This window comes from Haliaeetus albicilla, chromosome 23 (genome assembly GCF_947461875.1).
Source record: "Haliaeetus albicilla chromosome 23, bHalAlb1.1, whole genome shotgun sequence".
In the NCBI taxonomy this organism is placed as follows: Eukaryota; Metazoa; Chordata; class Aves; order Accipitriformes; family Accipitridae; genus Haliaeetus; species Haliaeetus albicilla.
The window spans coordinates 18708344-18722801 of NC_091505.1; the positions used below are offsets into that span (position 1 = coordinate 18708344).

The 14458-nt window shown below is 45.8% G+C and overlaps 1 protein-coding gene across 3 annotated transcripts in view; it reads right to left on the bottom strand.

Annotated features, from left to right (window-relative positions):
* MCF2 (MCF.2 cell line derived transforming sequence) overlaps positions 1 to 14458 on the bottom strand; it is a 60606-nt gene that overhangs the window by 36911 nt on the left and 9237 nt on the right. For 2 of the 3 annotated variants that reach the window (XM_069811475.1, XM_069811474.1), the window contains exons 2-4: positions 10725 to 10793; positions 10042 to 10156; positions 4539 to 4629 (exon numbers count right to left, since the gene is read on the bottom strand). In XM_069811475.1, the coding sequence (XP_069667576.1) occupies positions 4539 to 4629; positions 10042 to 10156; positions 10725 to 10793 (275 nt within the window). Of the gene's footprint in view, positions 1 to 2241; positions 2523 to 4538; positions 4630 to 10041; positions 10157 to 10724; positions 10794 to 14458 lie in introns of those variants that run through there. The other variant, XM_069811477.1, reaches the window with a different exon arrangement.

Sequence of the window (14458 nt, forward strand, 5' to 3'; positions counted from 1 at the left end):
GACCCCCTACTGAAAAATGCATCAGGAATATCTTTGAGAACAACCAGCCAGAGACGCATCCTTCCTTGGTCTTATCTCATTATCCCCCTCCATCCCCTGTCCCCTTTAACCCTGTTCGGCACTTCAAGCAGAAATGAGTCTGCTTTGCCCTCTCCTACTCCTTCAAGTCCTTTTTGACATGCACCCTTTGTGCACAGAGCAGACTCCCCGGAGGAAGGGCCTGGGTCTCCAAACCCTACCACCCCATGGGAATTTGCAGACTTTGAATGTCTTCTCCTACGAGCCCTTTTTTTTTTTCCTGTGGGCAGGAAACCCACAGCTCCAGGAAGATGGACCAGGGATCAGAAGGCAAGCAGAGCCGCCTGCCAAAATTACACTGCAACAGCAATAAGGTGCGAAACGCCTCTCTGAGAGCGACGGTGCCTTTGGACACCTTTGGTTTTGTGAATGCAGGATGCCAACACATTCCACACAACATACAAGAAGAAACCATAACCTGGCACTTGCATCCTTCTGCCACAGCCGCCACAGGGGCAAATTCTTCTTTGATACAACTTTATGCCCCAGACACACACAGCTGTATCCCTTTCACCTCAGAGGTAGCTGGGTTTCTAAGACAGGTGATTTGATTTCCATTCAGTTTAGAAAGCTTTTGGGGATTTTTCATCTGATCTTATACCTATAGGATCAAGGTCAGCACTTACAAGTAGCTACAAAACAAGAAATGCAGCTTTGCAAATGGTACCTAATGTTATTTCAAGCATGGAAAAAACAAACAAGCCAAAAAGTAAGCTTGCAGAAAGACAGCCACCTATCAAACCACGTCTTGTGCCCTCTTACACACTTAAGAGAAAGGCCAAAATGTTAAAAATATATATATACATATCTATCTGTAGATAGGTAAAGATAGACCAATAATTCCTCAGAGATAACGTTCCTGAAGGGACTGTATCTTTTTTAATCGCTGCTACAATTCTAGTTCTTCTAAGGGATGAAGTGTAGGTAAGTTACCTGCAAACTGAACTGTAATGATACTGAAGGTACTGCTGGAAAAAAGCCCTTCCCCACAATATATTCAAGAAATCAAAGACAAAAGGGTACTTAATCTTGCCTTACGTTTCTCTTACTATTCGTAACACTGCAAAGAATCTTGTGCGTTTGACAAACTTGGGTTTATGTAACAAAACACCTAAAAGAACCCTCTAAAGCCTTTGCCCTCTGCTATTCCTCTGCAGCGTATCAGGAAGGGCAGAAAACTACCAGCGCAATTCCACTAAATCAGGCAGTTGGCAACATTTCCCTACTATTAACTATCTCACTGAGCAAAGACCACACTCAGAACATTCTTCCCCTTCTGAGCACACAAATGTGTGTATACCTTAAGGCCTCGGTTCAGCAACCTGTTTAAATGCATGCTCAACTATAACCAGGTAGAGAGCCCTGATATAATCAATAAAGACGAATTGGGCTAATAAAGCACAAGAAAGGGCGTGCGCTGAAATCATCACCGTTATTACCTCCTTAGTGAGTATCTCATCCTGACGCGTTTAATGTGATTTTTCCTAATTTTAGGAATTCAGTTTTCAGAGAATATTCTTCCCTGCAGTTCACTGGGACATTCATGAGCTTGGAAATCAATAAACATGAAGAAAAAGTAGTATCTGCCAATAAGTTTGTTTCTGAGCAATGGAAACTGAGGCTAGCGGTCCTTAGCCAGGTGCTGAAGCGAATGACTTTCTGCTGTCCCTTAAAGGAAAAGTCACACACCACCACGCCAGGTACTGCTAATTTGAGCTGTAACTTCCCCCAGAGCCAAAATGAAACTCCGAGGCGCTGCTACCTTTATTTTAGCCGGCTGCATCATTAACCCTCGAAGATGCCGTCACAGGGCAAATCCTACCGAGGGCCCCCTCCCGGCTTTCTCCTCCCGTCCGAGCATTAAATAAACCCTTTCCCACGACATTTCGGGATGCGCTGGAAGCAGCACACCGCAGGACACCCGCAAGAAAAACAAAAAACCAAAACAAAAAACCGGCTACTCCCGCACGGAACGTCTTCCTAAAAATACACCCCGCGCCGCTCCATTAAAACCGTTCCGGCCAATATTCCCGTTCCCCCCAGCTTCCCACCCCCGGCACAAAAAAAGCCTCTTTTTTTTTTTTTTTTTGGTACCGCGGTGCGCCCGTGTGCGTGTCCCCCCCCGTCCTTGGGCTCTGCAGCACGGCGGGCCCGGAGCCTTACCGCATTCCTGCCGGCCCGCCGCCCGCCCCGCCGCGGGCTGGCCTCGGCCATCGCCCCGCCGACCGCGGCCGGGCCACCGCGGGGCTCCCGGAGCTCGCCCCCGGGTCCGCACCGGGAGGGGAGGGAGGGCAGGCAGGGAGCAGGCAGGGAGCCGGCTCCCGGCTGGCAGCCCCGCTCTCCTTCCCAGCGCCGGGTTTGGTTTTAAGGTGGAATGCCCAAAATCATCCTGCAGACGGGGCCAGCTCTTTCCTTCCAGGATTGGGATCTCTGCTTAGAGCTTTTACCCTTCCCTTCCTCTCCCCCCAGCCCACTCCACCCCCGTGATTATCTCTTTAAAGCCGTTTAGGATTTTTTTTTTTTTTTTTTGGGGGGGGGGATGTATGTAAGGAAGGATGCTCCTGCCAAAACCTGAGGTTTGACCCCGGCAGCAGGGCCTCGCTTCCCAAAGCAAGCAGTACCGGCGTCAGCCTGGTTTGCCCATGCAATTAGAGACCTACACAAAGAGTTAAACAAAAAATCTGTACAGTCGGATACAACGTTTTTCTGGATCAGATGCACCACCGCAGAGCTGCGATTGCATATACATATGCTGAAAAAATAGGACACCCTGTGTATTTCAAATTCAGCTTATTTGCGCTTCTTTATTCCAAAATTATACAAAGATCAGAAAAAAGACTTTTTTTTTTTTTTTTTTTTATTGCAGCACGGCTTATGGTTTATCATTGGAAAGAAATCAAGACTGAATCTTTTGTGTTGGCTGCACAAAGGCAAGTCCAGTCAAACACCTCCTGGACACAAAGACAGCCCTTTAGGGCCAGACCCTGTTTTTAAGGCAAGATTCCCAAGTCTTAAGATTTAGTGGACGCAGGTTTCCTGCTCCTCGTTCCTCTTTGCATAGAGCACCTCCGCATTATTTACATGGACAGCCCTGATACTACAGGCAAAGTCAATTCTCTACATGGACACACAGCGCATACAGGTACACAAATAGGGTGTATGCTCAAAGGTCACACAATGATTAAATTTTCTTATTAAACACAAAATGAATGACACTTCTGTAGAACCTACAAATTAGGACAGGATTTTTTCACATTTGAAAGTTCCAAACTATGCAAAGAGACTACATCATCCTTAAAGGATGCTCTTAGCACTAGCCACCTGTTCAAACGCCGGCAGCAGACCTGAATTTCGATGATCACTTTAAAGAACTATTTCTTAAATGCAGCTGCTTCTCTAATGGTATGGTAACTAACCATACTTGGAAAATCAGTTTATAACATCCAGGAAAATCAAAACCCAAAATACTGACAGCAGTAACTCATGCACACTGCAAAAAGGTAACCCTCTCCTCCCTCTACAAGATGCCTACCAGCAAAATGCCATCAAAGCCAGACATTTTTAATGCCAAGTTTGGCTGTACCAATATTAACTACTTAAAACAATGTAAAAGATCTAACTTTATCGGATCTAACCAGAATCACGTAAGAGCTTGCTTTCTTAGTACATACTGTTTACTTCATTCTCTATCAGATGGATCAATGCCTTCAAGTCTTCAATAATCATAAGCAGAAACAAAGGCAATAATAATACACCCAGAATATTTTCATTGACTTACGCACATGGCACAATCTGGTTGGGAAAGCATTTATCAAGTAGCTCCTACCTATCCATGCATCTATAAACCTGACTTTTCTACACCTGCATGCACTACTGTAACACCACGCTCTGATTTCTTAAGACACAACACATTGCTGAGTTGCAAAAAGCTTACTTTTAAGATATGTTCAGACAGGGTATGTGCTAATGATGTGTAGCGCAGAAACATGTGTAATAGATATTTAAAATACACGAATGCATACATACACATTTAAAGAGATTTTTCCACCCATACCCACATACAAATGCTTATGAAGCCTGTTTTAAGAACCTAACACTTTCAGTCACTGACAATTAGGTAAAATATAGTCTCACTAATAACCAGTGTCTAGAAAGAACATATATGAAGCCAAATTCTCCACCCATCAAAAGCACAGAACATGGCACAAAACACATTTGAACCACTATGAAAAAGTACAAAAACAAGCAAATGAATCAGTTAATACTCAAACAGCTCATTTATGCACTCAAATGGGGCGTAGAGCTATGCCTGAATTAATTACAGGGCCATAAAACAAAATACTACCTAGAGAGAAAGCGCGAGCATCATTACTCCTGGTTCCCAGTGTTTTCTGAAAGCAATACATAATGGGAACGATGACATAGTACATGAAAAGAAATTAACATTAAAGAGGACTTACTGCTATTTTTTGGAGAGTCATTTTGACCGATGTCCATGTGTCCAATCTTCTATCCAGGATTAGGATAAATTTGGTGTCAGAGTCATGTTGACTACGAGACAAGAAAATACCAATAACCAGGTAACATTCTGAGGGAATGTGACTCTGTTCCCCAAAAAACCCCAAACCCAAGAACAGAGAACGCAAACCACATTTTGACATTCCCACAATTGCCAAAATTTCCTTTGAAAAAATTTCCCTGAGCGGATTCCGGCAAGAAATTTGGGAAGCCCACCTTACTGTTAGCCCAGGGTTAAGCATCACCTTTGAATTGCCTGGGAGATGGAGACAACAGATCGGTGGAGACAAGAGATTGCCCTTGAAACCCACCGCAGCTCGGGGGTGGCCGGCAGCCCCCCCCAGCCACTGCCCCAAGATGCACATCCCTGCCCTCACCGCCGAGCTCTTCCCTCCGAGGCAGCTTGCTAACCCGCTCGCCTGGGTTACGGCAACCAAGCGATGACTCCTGGCTCGTTTCGGCACAAGGCAAGAGAGGCGACACCAAGCCAGGGAAGGGTGATGCCAGCCTGGCAGGGGGAGCTGGTGCCGAAACGGGCTGTCGGGGCTTCCCTGGCACCTCCCGATGCCCCCTGGAGAGGCAGCGACTGCTGGGAGGCACTTTCCAACACACTCTAGTTCACTTGGCTTCCCGACATCCCTTTTGACACCCAAACCCTTTAAGGTGCTTTGAAATCCCCAGTCTCACCAAACGAGCCAGCAGTACCGGGGATGCCCAGTCTGGCAGGTGACCCAAGGCGCAGGCTGTAATTCAAATATTTGTCTGTAATTCAAATATTGCCTTCCCAGGCCAGCTGGGTACAGCTCAGCCAGGCTCAGGCCGTGACAATACACACTCCGGGGCAGTCTGAATTACAAACTGGAATCGTGTTTGCACACGGGTAAGGGTAAGCCAGCTTGTAACCAAGCCCTCTGATGGGAGTGTATTTACAGGATACTTAAGTAATATTTACAATATTTATTTTGCGGATGCTGAAACAGGATAGCCATGTCCCACGCCACCCTATCCAGGCGTCTCGGTGCCGTAGAGAGGCTCCCAGTACATGTGCTGGCTCCCGAGAGCTGGGTCAGGTATCTGCAGAGGGCATGGCCCCATGCTAGCAGCCTACCGCAAGCACCGTCTTCAGTAATTCTTGTGTTTGGCAAGCGAAAACACATGGTGGATTACTCAGAAGTATCACATGGCAGACAATACTTGGCAACTTCACTACCGAAAAAAAAAAAGACGCTTGAAGCCAGTGCAGGAGCTTTCATTCAATGCACGTCTTGCTGCTCTGGTCTGTGATAGCTACACCTTTGACAAATATATTTAAAAGGAATTAGCAGCTGTGCTGAGGGGGAAAAAAAAATTCCCTTTGGCTCATAATAACAATCGACTGAGGATATGTAGAGGCACCCAGCTCCCAAGCTGTCCTACAAATATATCTCATGGATCTCTAACGCCACACCCAAAGTGCAAAGGTTTCATGCAAATTTATACATTGCCATTGAGGCGTAGCAGAGAAAAGGAATAGCGTATTTTACACATGGGTCGTACACAGAACTTCCGCATGTGATAAAGTCTAATGTTACACACCGCGAGCTGGATCAGGCACTGCTTTTTGGCCAAAACAGTTTTAGCTAAAATAGTTTTGGCAACATGAGATGATTCTGCAGGTTTCTGTCAGCTCTGTTCAGCCCCACCACGAGTTAAATGACCCAGGTGGGTGGGAGGGGGGAAAAACGATCCTTTTGTTTGAAGTAAAAATAAAACCCTTTGGTTTTTCAGCACACCCTAAAACTTTAAAAGGTAGGTCTCTGTCCTATGAGAAACAATTCCCCAACTCCCCACAGTATTTCCCAACAGGCTGCAATTGAAAAAAAAAAAAAAAAGCGTTTACACAGCACCGCTGTCATCGTAATAAAACCTGAAGAAAAAACCCAGAATCCAAGTAATTTAGAAAAGGCAGCCAGACTGTAGTGCATTGTCAGTTAACAGAAGTATGCCAAAGTATGCCATTTACTCAGGACAAGGTTATATTCAGACAGTAGCCTCTAAGCATGCCAATTTACTTTTATCAGTTCCCTTACAGACACAAAGAAGAAAGTTCCCAGCTGTCCAAAAGCCTTGACATCTACTGTGGGAAATTTTTAATTTATTCTGGGGCTAGTGGAGCAAGTCCATGACTATTTGCAACCCAGGCCTTGCAGGTTTATCAGATTTCCAATCCTGTGATGTACCTTTTAGACTGACAATAAAAATAAATCAATGCTTTCTCACCAAGGCTGCAAGGGGTGAGTTCATTTGCATCCAGCAGCAGAAAGATGGAGACAGATAACCAGATCAAGGATTATTTCTCTCCGGGTGCTTCTTGTCACTTTTTTTTCTTACCCTTAATTTTGTATGTGTTGTAGGACGTACCAGACTAAAAATAAAGACTTGGGATGTTTTGCAGGAGGACTTGAAATCAGATCCTGGAGTCTGCAGTTGTGAGATTTATCACAGGACTGAGACTCCTTGCGGCTGGTGGGATCAGAGCACTCTGTCAGGACCCGCTGCCTAATATTTAAATTCAGAGGTATTTATAGCCAAGAGCACCCTTCCCTATGTCATTACTCCATGTTATTAGCCACAGCTCCAAATTACTTTGCACTTCATTTCCCGATCTAACTGAAACATGCAGAGCTTGTCTAAATACCGAAAAGCTGGGTAGTCAAACAAGAATAGAATAGAATAGAATAGAATATTTCAGTTGCAAGGGACATACAACGATCATCTAGTCCAACTGCCTGACCAATTCAGGGCTGACCAAAAGTTAAAGCATGTTGTTAAGGGTGTTGTCCAATGCCTCTTAACCACTGACAGCCTTGGGGCATCAACCACCTCTCCGGGAAGCCTGTTCCAGTGTTTGACCACCCTCAGTAAAGAAATGCTTCCCAACATCCAGTCTCAACCTCCCTTGGTGCAGCTTTGCACCATTCCCACACGTCCTATCGCTGGATCCCAGGGAGAAGAGCTCAGCACCTCCTTCTCCATGTCCCCTCCTCAGGAAGCTGCAGAGAACAGTCCAGTTGCCCCTCAGCCTCCTTTTCTCCAAGCCAGACAAGCACAAAGTTCTCAGCCGCTCCACAGACGACATTCCTTCCAGCCCTTTCACCATTCCCTGGGATGCATTCAAGGACCTTCACATTCTTCATAAATTGTGGGACCCAGAACTGCACACAGTGCTCAAGGTGAGGTCGCACCAATGCTGTATACAGCGGGGACTTTTTTAGTTTTCAAAGACAGTATTATTTTTCTTTTACTTTAATTGTAATATAGGACAGGTTTTTGTAATAACAATCTTACATATACCATAACTCATTTAAATAGATTTTTTTTTTTTCTTAAAGCTTCTACTGAAATTCTGACTTACCTTGGAAGAAATAAAGTCTTGTAGGCCACAAAAGATCAGCATTTGTTGCAAAGTCTACACTGTAGCAGTCTTCAATCCAAGCCTGGATAAAGTGCTGCTCTATCACTCTCAGGGTCTCCTATCTGCACATACTGGGATCTGTCGCACTTACCAGTGCCTCTCCTTCAAGCACACCATCGCACAGTGCTGTTCTGCAAAGCCAGCCTGAAGGCAGGCAGGCAGGCGGGCAGCCCACCACGTGCATTTTGAGTTGGATGTGCAGGGAGCGGAAGGTGGGGACCTGCTACTTATTTTTCTGTACAACTTTTCCATACAAGCACTTTCTGCAGCTGCCTCCTGCCTGCAGCATGGTTCCCAGGAATCCTAAAGTAAAATTAACTTGCCTAGAAGACTCACCCTCCTCCTGGCTCTGTTATTAATGCACTGACCTTGCAGAGCAAAGAGTAGCTTACAGCATCCATCTCCTTTATCTAACAATTATTTCCAGAAGAAGAATGCTTCATGAAATTCAGCTTCCCAAAATACTACAAACCTGACCTCCCGTGAGGTTTCCTCAGACTAGTATCAGTAGGACAACACACAGCCCTTCCTACTGATTGCATAGGAAAGGCACTCTGTGTGTAGTTTTGCTATGCCCATACCCATCCATAGGTATGTGGCAGGGAGGCATTGATGCATCCACAGCTAACTCTGACATGCACGTCAAATATTTACCTCTTTTAGGGACTTTCTGGCCCAAAGTCTGAGCTCTGATCCCATGATGGGATGCCGCTGAGGAACGCGTACCCAGGGGTACCAGAGCCGACACACACCTTCCACCCTCACCCAGGTGATGCTTTTCCTTGCTCCCGAACACCACAGCCTCTTCAGCTCCAAACTGTTAAAAAGTACATGTTTTTGAGATGGTCAGGTGTTGAGGCAGGCTGTTATGGTGGTAGGAGGAGGAGAGAACCATGATTAAAGAGGTTTTACTAATAACATGCTGAACATGTTTGAATCACCAGCAAGCTCACAGCTCTCATTAGTTTCCTGATTGAGTTTGACCTACTACAGGGACAGCAAGGCTGCTCATCATGCTAATGCCAGGGTGTTTACACTCATATGAAATAAGAAGCCCTGGACAAACCGGGCAGAGCTGGGAAGTGCAGATGCACGGACACGGGCTGCCTGCACAGCACGAAGGAGAAACCCCTCTGGCCGGCACACACCACGGCACGCTCCGGACCATGGTGGGACAGTGCTCTGTCCGCCAGGACCCCACGAAACTTCAGAGTCCACCCCAAGAGAGGAAAAAGGAACCAGAGGCTCTTTTTTTTTCCTGCAGAGGTGGCTAAACACAGGGTACTTCTTCCAAGGCAGCCACTGATGGAAAGCTCCCATCTAGCTGCTGTCAACCTGCTCACCCCTGCAGGAAGAAATTGGCCAAAACAGGCATTATTCAAGGAAATTAAGCATTCCAGGTAACTGAGTCACCAGGCTCAGCAGCAAGAAATAGGAGGGCCATTAATCTAAGTGTACAGCCCTGTATGTGGCACAGGCAGACTGTCAGCCGCTTACCCCCGAGACACAGGCGGGTAATGGGAGCTGCGGCACACTGCTGAGCCATCGCGTGTAATGGGGACCCCAAACGGTTAGTTCCTGTAATTAGTCTCTTCCTCTGGTTATATTTCTCTTTTTCCACAGTAATGACTCTCTATTTGTACATGTCCAAATATTATTCTGCAGTGGGATGGCATATTTAAACAGTGACACATGTCAAAGCTTAAGGAAAGCTTGCTGTTAATTAGAGACTTAATAAACTAAATTTATGATACGCACAGGCTGACGAGTCATAGGGGTGATGTCCACTTTTTACTCTGCAGTTAGTGGCACACTAAATACCGCGCCTGGACACCATAAGGGCTTGCATCGTTCGCCTTCTCCCTCTTACTCGCTCCAAGAGCTGAAGACTCCCCTCGCCCCCGCGCATGGCATTACCCCGAAGATCCCCTGCCTGACCCAGACCAACACCTCTGTCCATCACAGGCAAGAGCTAGAAGGGAGCCACATACCTCGGGACTGACGTTAGGTATGTTAAGACTTTAGATACGATCTCCTCGGGCACCTCGTTGAAGCGAGCGTTGTCGGGGAGGGTGATAATCCAAGCCTTGTCTTTCCCTCGGCCACCTGGAATAAAGATAAGGATTCTTCCCTGGCCGTGCTTTTGAGGAGGGCCAGCAGCAAAGCCCAGGTCCACCAGTCAGGTCAGAAAACACGCTGCCACCATTATAGAGGTTTTTTTCGATCACCAGGGTAGCAAAAATGGGCCAAATCCTGCCTCCGATTTCAAGCCCGACACACGCGCACAGGTGGTAGAAACAAACGTGTTAGGTACCAGATATTTCCTTATTTACTGAGCGTACTTTACATGGCACAGCAAAAGAAGTCAGAAATACAAGGACAAATCAGCAAGCTGGTCTGGAACCTACAGAAATACATCTCAAAGCAAAACGCTTGTTAATGCGTTGAGTGTTTGAAGGTAAGAATATTTTACAGTATGGCTCGAGACAGAAACCTAATATGCTCTTTCAAACTGCCTCAATGTTTTATTAACAACATTTCTGGTGGCACTGGACACTACCTGATGGATAATATCCTGTGCGGAGTATCATTTTGCCAAATAGCGCAGAAGTTCATCTGGAGTATTTAATTACTGCACAGAGAGAGAGACCCTGGAGAAGTTCACCATACTCACCAGAAAGAAAAGCAAACTCTTTCATCAAATCATCACTGATGTCCTTTGCACAGATGGGTGTTGCAGTTTCTGGAAAAAAAGCAAAAGCAGCAGTCAAAAAGGAAGCAAAAATCCAAAGCAAACCCCTTTATCAATGCGTTAACCCAATGGTGGGACTTGAACCAGTGCAGCTTCCCTAAATTATATATGAAATTTTGTAACAAAGGATATAGGGTTCTCCTAGAAACCAAGGTTTCTAATGACTCTAACAGGGCAATTGCCATCGGTCAGCAGCAAATGTATTCTATCAAATGTACTAAAGGAGCACTGCCTGGGAGTTTGAGTGCTCTCCCCTCAACAGTGTCTGTCCAACTTTAATTTTTATATTTTGGAGTTACCAATTTTATTCCCCTATTTTGCAAACTCCCGCAGTGCTTCCTAGCCTTGGCAATGTAATGGACTGAGGTTTCCGCCGGGAACAGCAGTGTCCAAGGCTGCCGCACTGGGAACGAGGGTGGGTTTTCAGACTGTTACAGTCTTTAATTTTGAGCCAATATGCTTCTGAAACCATGTTTTCATCTGGCACAGGGCCACCTGTGCTGGAAAGGCTGTTGTTCTTATGTTCGGTTATTAGAATTCTTTTTAATTAAATAATGGTAGAGGCTGTTTTAATACCAGATTTAGCACACTGACCGTTTCAGTGGCAATGAAGCACATCGGAACAATATACATAATTTTACCTTTCCCTGGGAGAAGGAAACAAAAAACAGACTGACTAAACACAAGAGGAGCTTATAGCTGGTAGACATTTTTCTGGATTATCTATAAATGGAATGATAGCTAAAAATTAAACATCCTTGTTCCTGCAAATAAATGTTTTAAAGCACATCTATACAGATTAAAGTCCTGTGCTTTCTGATAATCAAATTTTAAACACTGATTATTTTACAGAGCTGGTCCTAGGGAATAATCTTTTGGCTGTTTTACATCACACAGGCTGCATACTTCAGCACACTCCAGCGTAATCAATATTTATTCTATTTCACTTTTTTCCAAAAGCTTTCTGGTCACTTCTACTTTGTCTAAGGATTTTTCAGGCCTTTAATTGACTGTATGGAGCTGCAGCCCAGAGGTGCACGAGGTGGGGGGTCCTCTGCCTCCTCCAGTCCCCACCGGCCACAGGCTGCTCTCTGCTCTTCTACGCATGTGCTGCTGTTTTCTCCTCTTGTAGATAAAAATGTTATTTTTGTTTGTTAAGGATCAAGCCTCAGTCCCACTGGCATCTACAGAAACATTCTTGATTTTAACAGGCCCCAGAATTGGTCTTGGTAAGAAAGGAGTTTGTCTTGCAAAGATATTTCAAATATTTCTCTCTCATTCAACTGCTTCACCTAACTTGAGGACAAGCAGTGGCAATAGGTTTCTTCTCTTAACTGATTTTTTTTTTCCAGCTCAGTGGTTTCATACTGATAAAAATCACATCTAATAACTTAATAAGCTCCAACACATGAAGCAGATGATCTTGAACATGTGGGTCTTTGAAAATACAAGACAAGAGCCCACGGCTGTGCGCAGAAAAGCGTGGGGCTGTTCAGCAGGTTGTCTGCATTTGCAGTTGGGATGAAGCTTGTCCCCAAAGCCAGGTCACCTTGCCTACCCTTGCCAACTGCTTTCCCTGAAGATGCAGCCACCGGCAAGCCAGGCAAAGTTTTGCCCTGCGCTATAACGCCCGCACGTGACTCAAGTGCTCAACAGTAAAAGCAAACACCGTTGCAGGTTTACAGTAAATGCAGCTGTTGTTTCTGGTTCTGCAGTGATACAGGAGGGAAATGCTGGTTTATTCATAGCTGTCCAGGGAACAGGCTGGGAAAAGGGGCTTAACCTTTGCATGGTTAAAAAAAAAATCAGTTAATTAAAGTTTCACAAGATGTTTTCTCACTGAGAACGACCTAACAACTTGCAGCCTTAAACTAAGCCAGAGACAACCACAGCTGGAAAAAAAGTAGCATTTTTCCACTGATATTTTCAAACTTTGCTTTCCAGAAAAGAAACTTCATCCCAAAAATGCATTCTCTAACCCCAGAGCCTGGTGCTTATTCTCTCACATCTCTCAATTTCCCAACGATCATCCTGGAAACTGCAAAAACCAACTGATGTTTTAATCCCACCTGTGCTGGGGGGCTGCAGTAAGACTCGCTGTGCCGTGCCCTCTGCAAACGTGGGCGCAGGCAAACCCCGTCCCACACAACCTGCCAGCCAAGCAAGTACTGCTGGGCCACGACGGCAAGTGGACCTGGCATTTTTGGGTTTGGGGGGCAAAGCACGGTAGGATGGGGGTTCCCACCACGCTCGGGAGTCATGGTTTCCAGCAAGGACTCCGCTCCCCAACATTTTATTCCACTGAAAGTTTCACCCTTGACTTTGGTACCAAGGTGGAGACTCAGATTCCTACAGCACCCTTATGACTTTGAGTTTCTTGCCTCTCAAGGGATGCCATTTTCAGAAGAGGGCACTCAGCACCCTCAGGAAATCAGGCCCTTCCGAGCATTCCCAAGTTGAGCACCCAAAATAACTCATTTGAGGAAAAACTAGGTGGGAGGAATTTACTTCGGGCAGTGAAGGCTCAGGGAGCATTTCCCTTACAAACCCTCCCCATCTCCTGAGGGGCAGGAGAATCCAAGAAGCGACGGAGGAGCAGGACGGCTGCCCTTTGGTAAGGTCGAGGCACAACAACAGGCTGATTGTGGTCCCGTCAGAGCCGCTCCTTGGCCAACTCATCGCTCGCTCTGCATTGGCCATCGAACTCAACCTCCTGGGCACACGTTAGGGAAAAATCAAGTGCTGGCATTGAATTCACAAGCGTGCTGCTGTGCCTGCGGCACGCCAGTTGGATGTTACTATAAATCCTGCACAGAAGCATGACCTCTGTCCTCAAATACTAGTCTCTGGAAAAAGAGCAGTGAAAGGCAGCGGGGCACCAAAGATATCTGCCTCTCAAACGAGGCTTTCAGTTGATATTCATTAGCAAACTGGGGATTTCCTATTTGAAGGACACTCTTGAGACAGTACAGAAAAGACCCCAGGGTACTGCCCAGCGCTGGCTATGAACAGCACGGCCAGCCTGCATCTCGCTTGGCACAAGGCGGAGGAAGTCAAGGTTTCATGCAAGTCCACTCGTTTCTCTTAAAAAGAGGCTTTGTGATCATCAGCTGCTATAGAATGGAGCTGTGCTGTTATAAAATCAAGCCTGACCTCCCCGTGTTACACCATCCCAGAGCACTTTATAAACTACGCTGCTAACTCCACACAGTTGGTGTGACTTCAGGCTTTAGGGTCTTACTAAAAGAAGCATCATCTGGATGATAAATTGTCAGAACAGTGTAGTAACATTTTTTATATAGGCTCTAAGCTGGATATTTATAAAATGCTGCTGCAATTATTACATTCAGAGACTCCTCTACGGAGGAGATCGTTGCCATGACACAGAGTTTTGGAGGACACATGAAGCCAAGCAGGGAAAAGACAAAGGGGAAATACAGAGCTCCCTACCCCTCTGAGACAAACTAATGTGGCTCAGCAGGGAACCCTGTTGAATCTGTCCTGTCCCCATCATGTGGTTTACACAGTCCAGAACATTTTTCTAGGTCCTCTCCATAGGACCGTATCTCAAGGCCATTGCAGACTGCAGTTGTAAGAACGATGCTTATTGTTAGCGAGCTTCTCCTTCGAGGCGATTCAAGCACAGCAGGACTTTC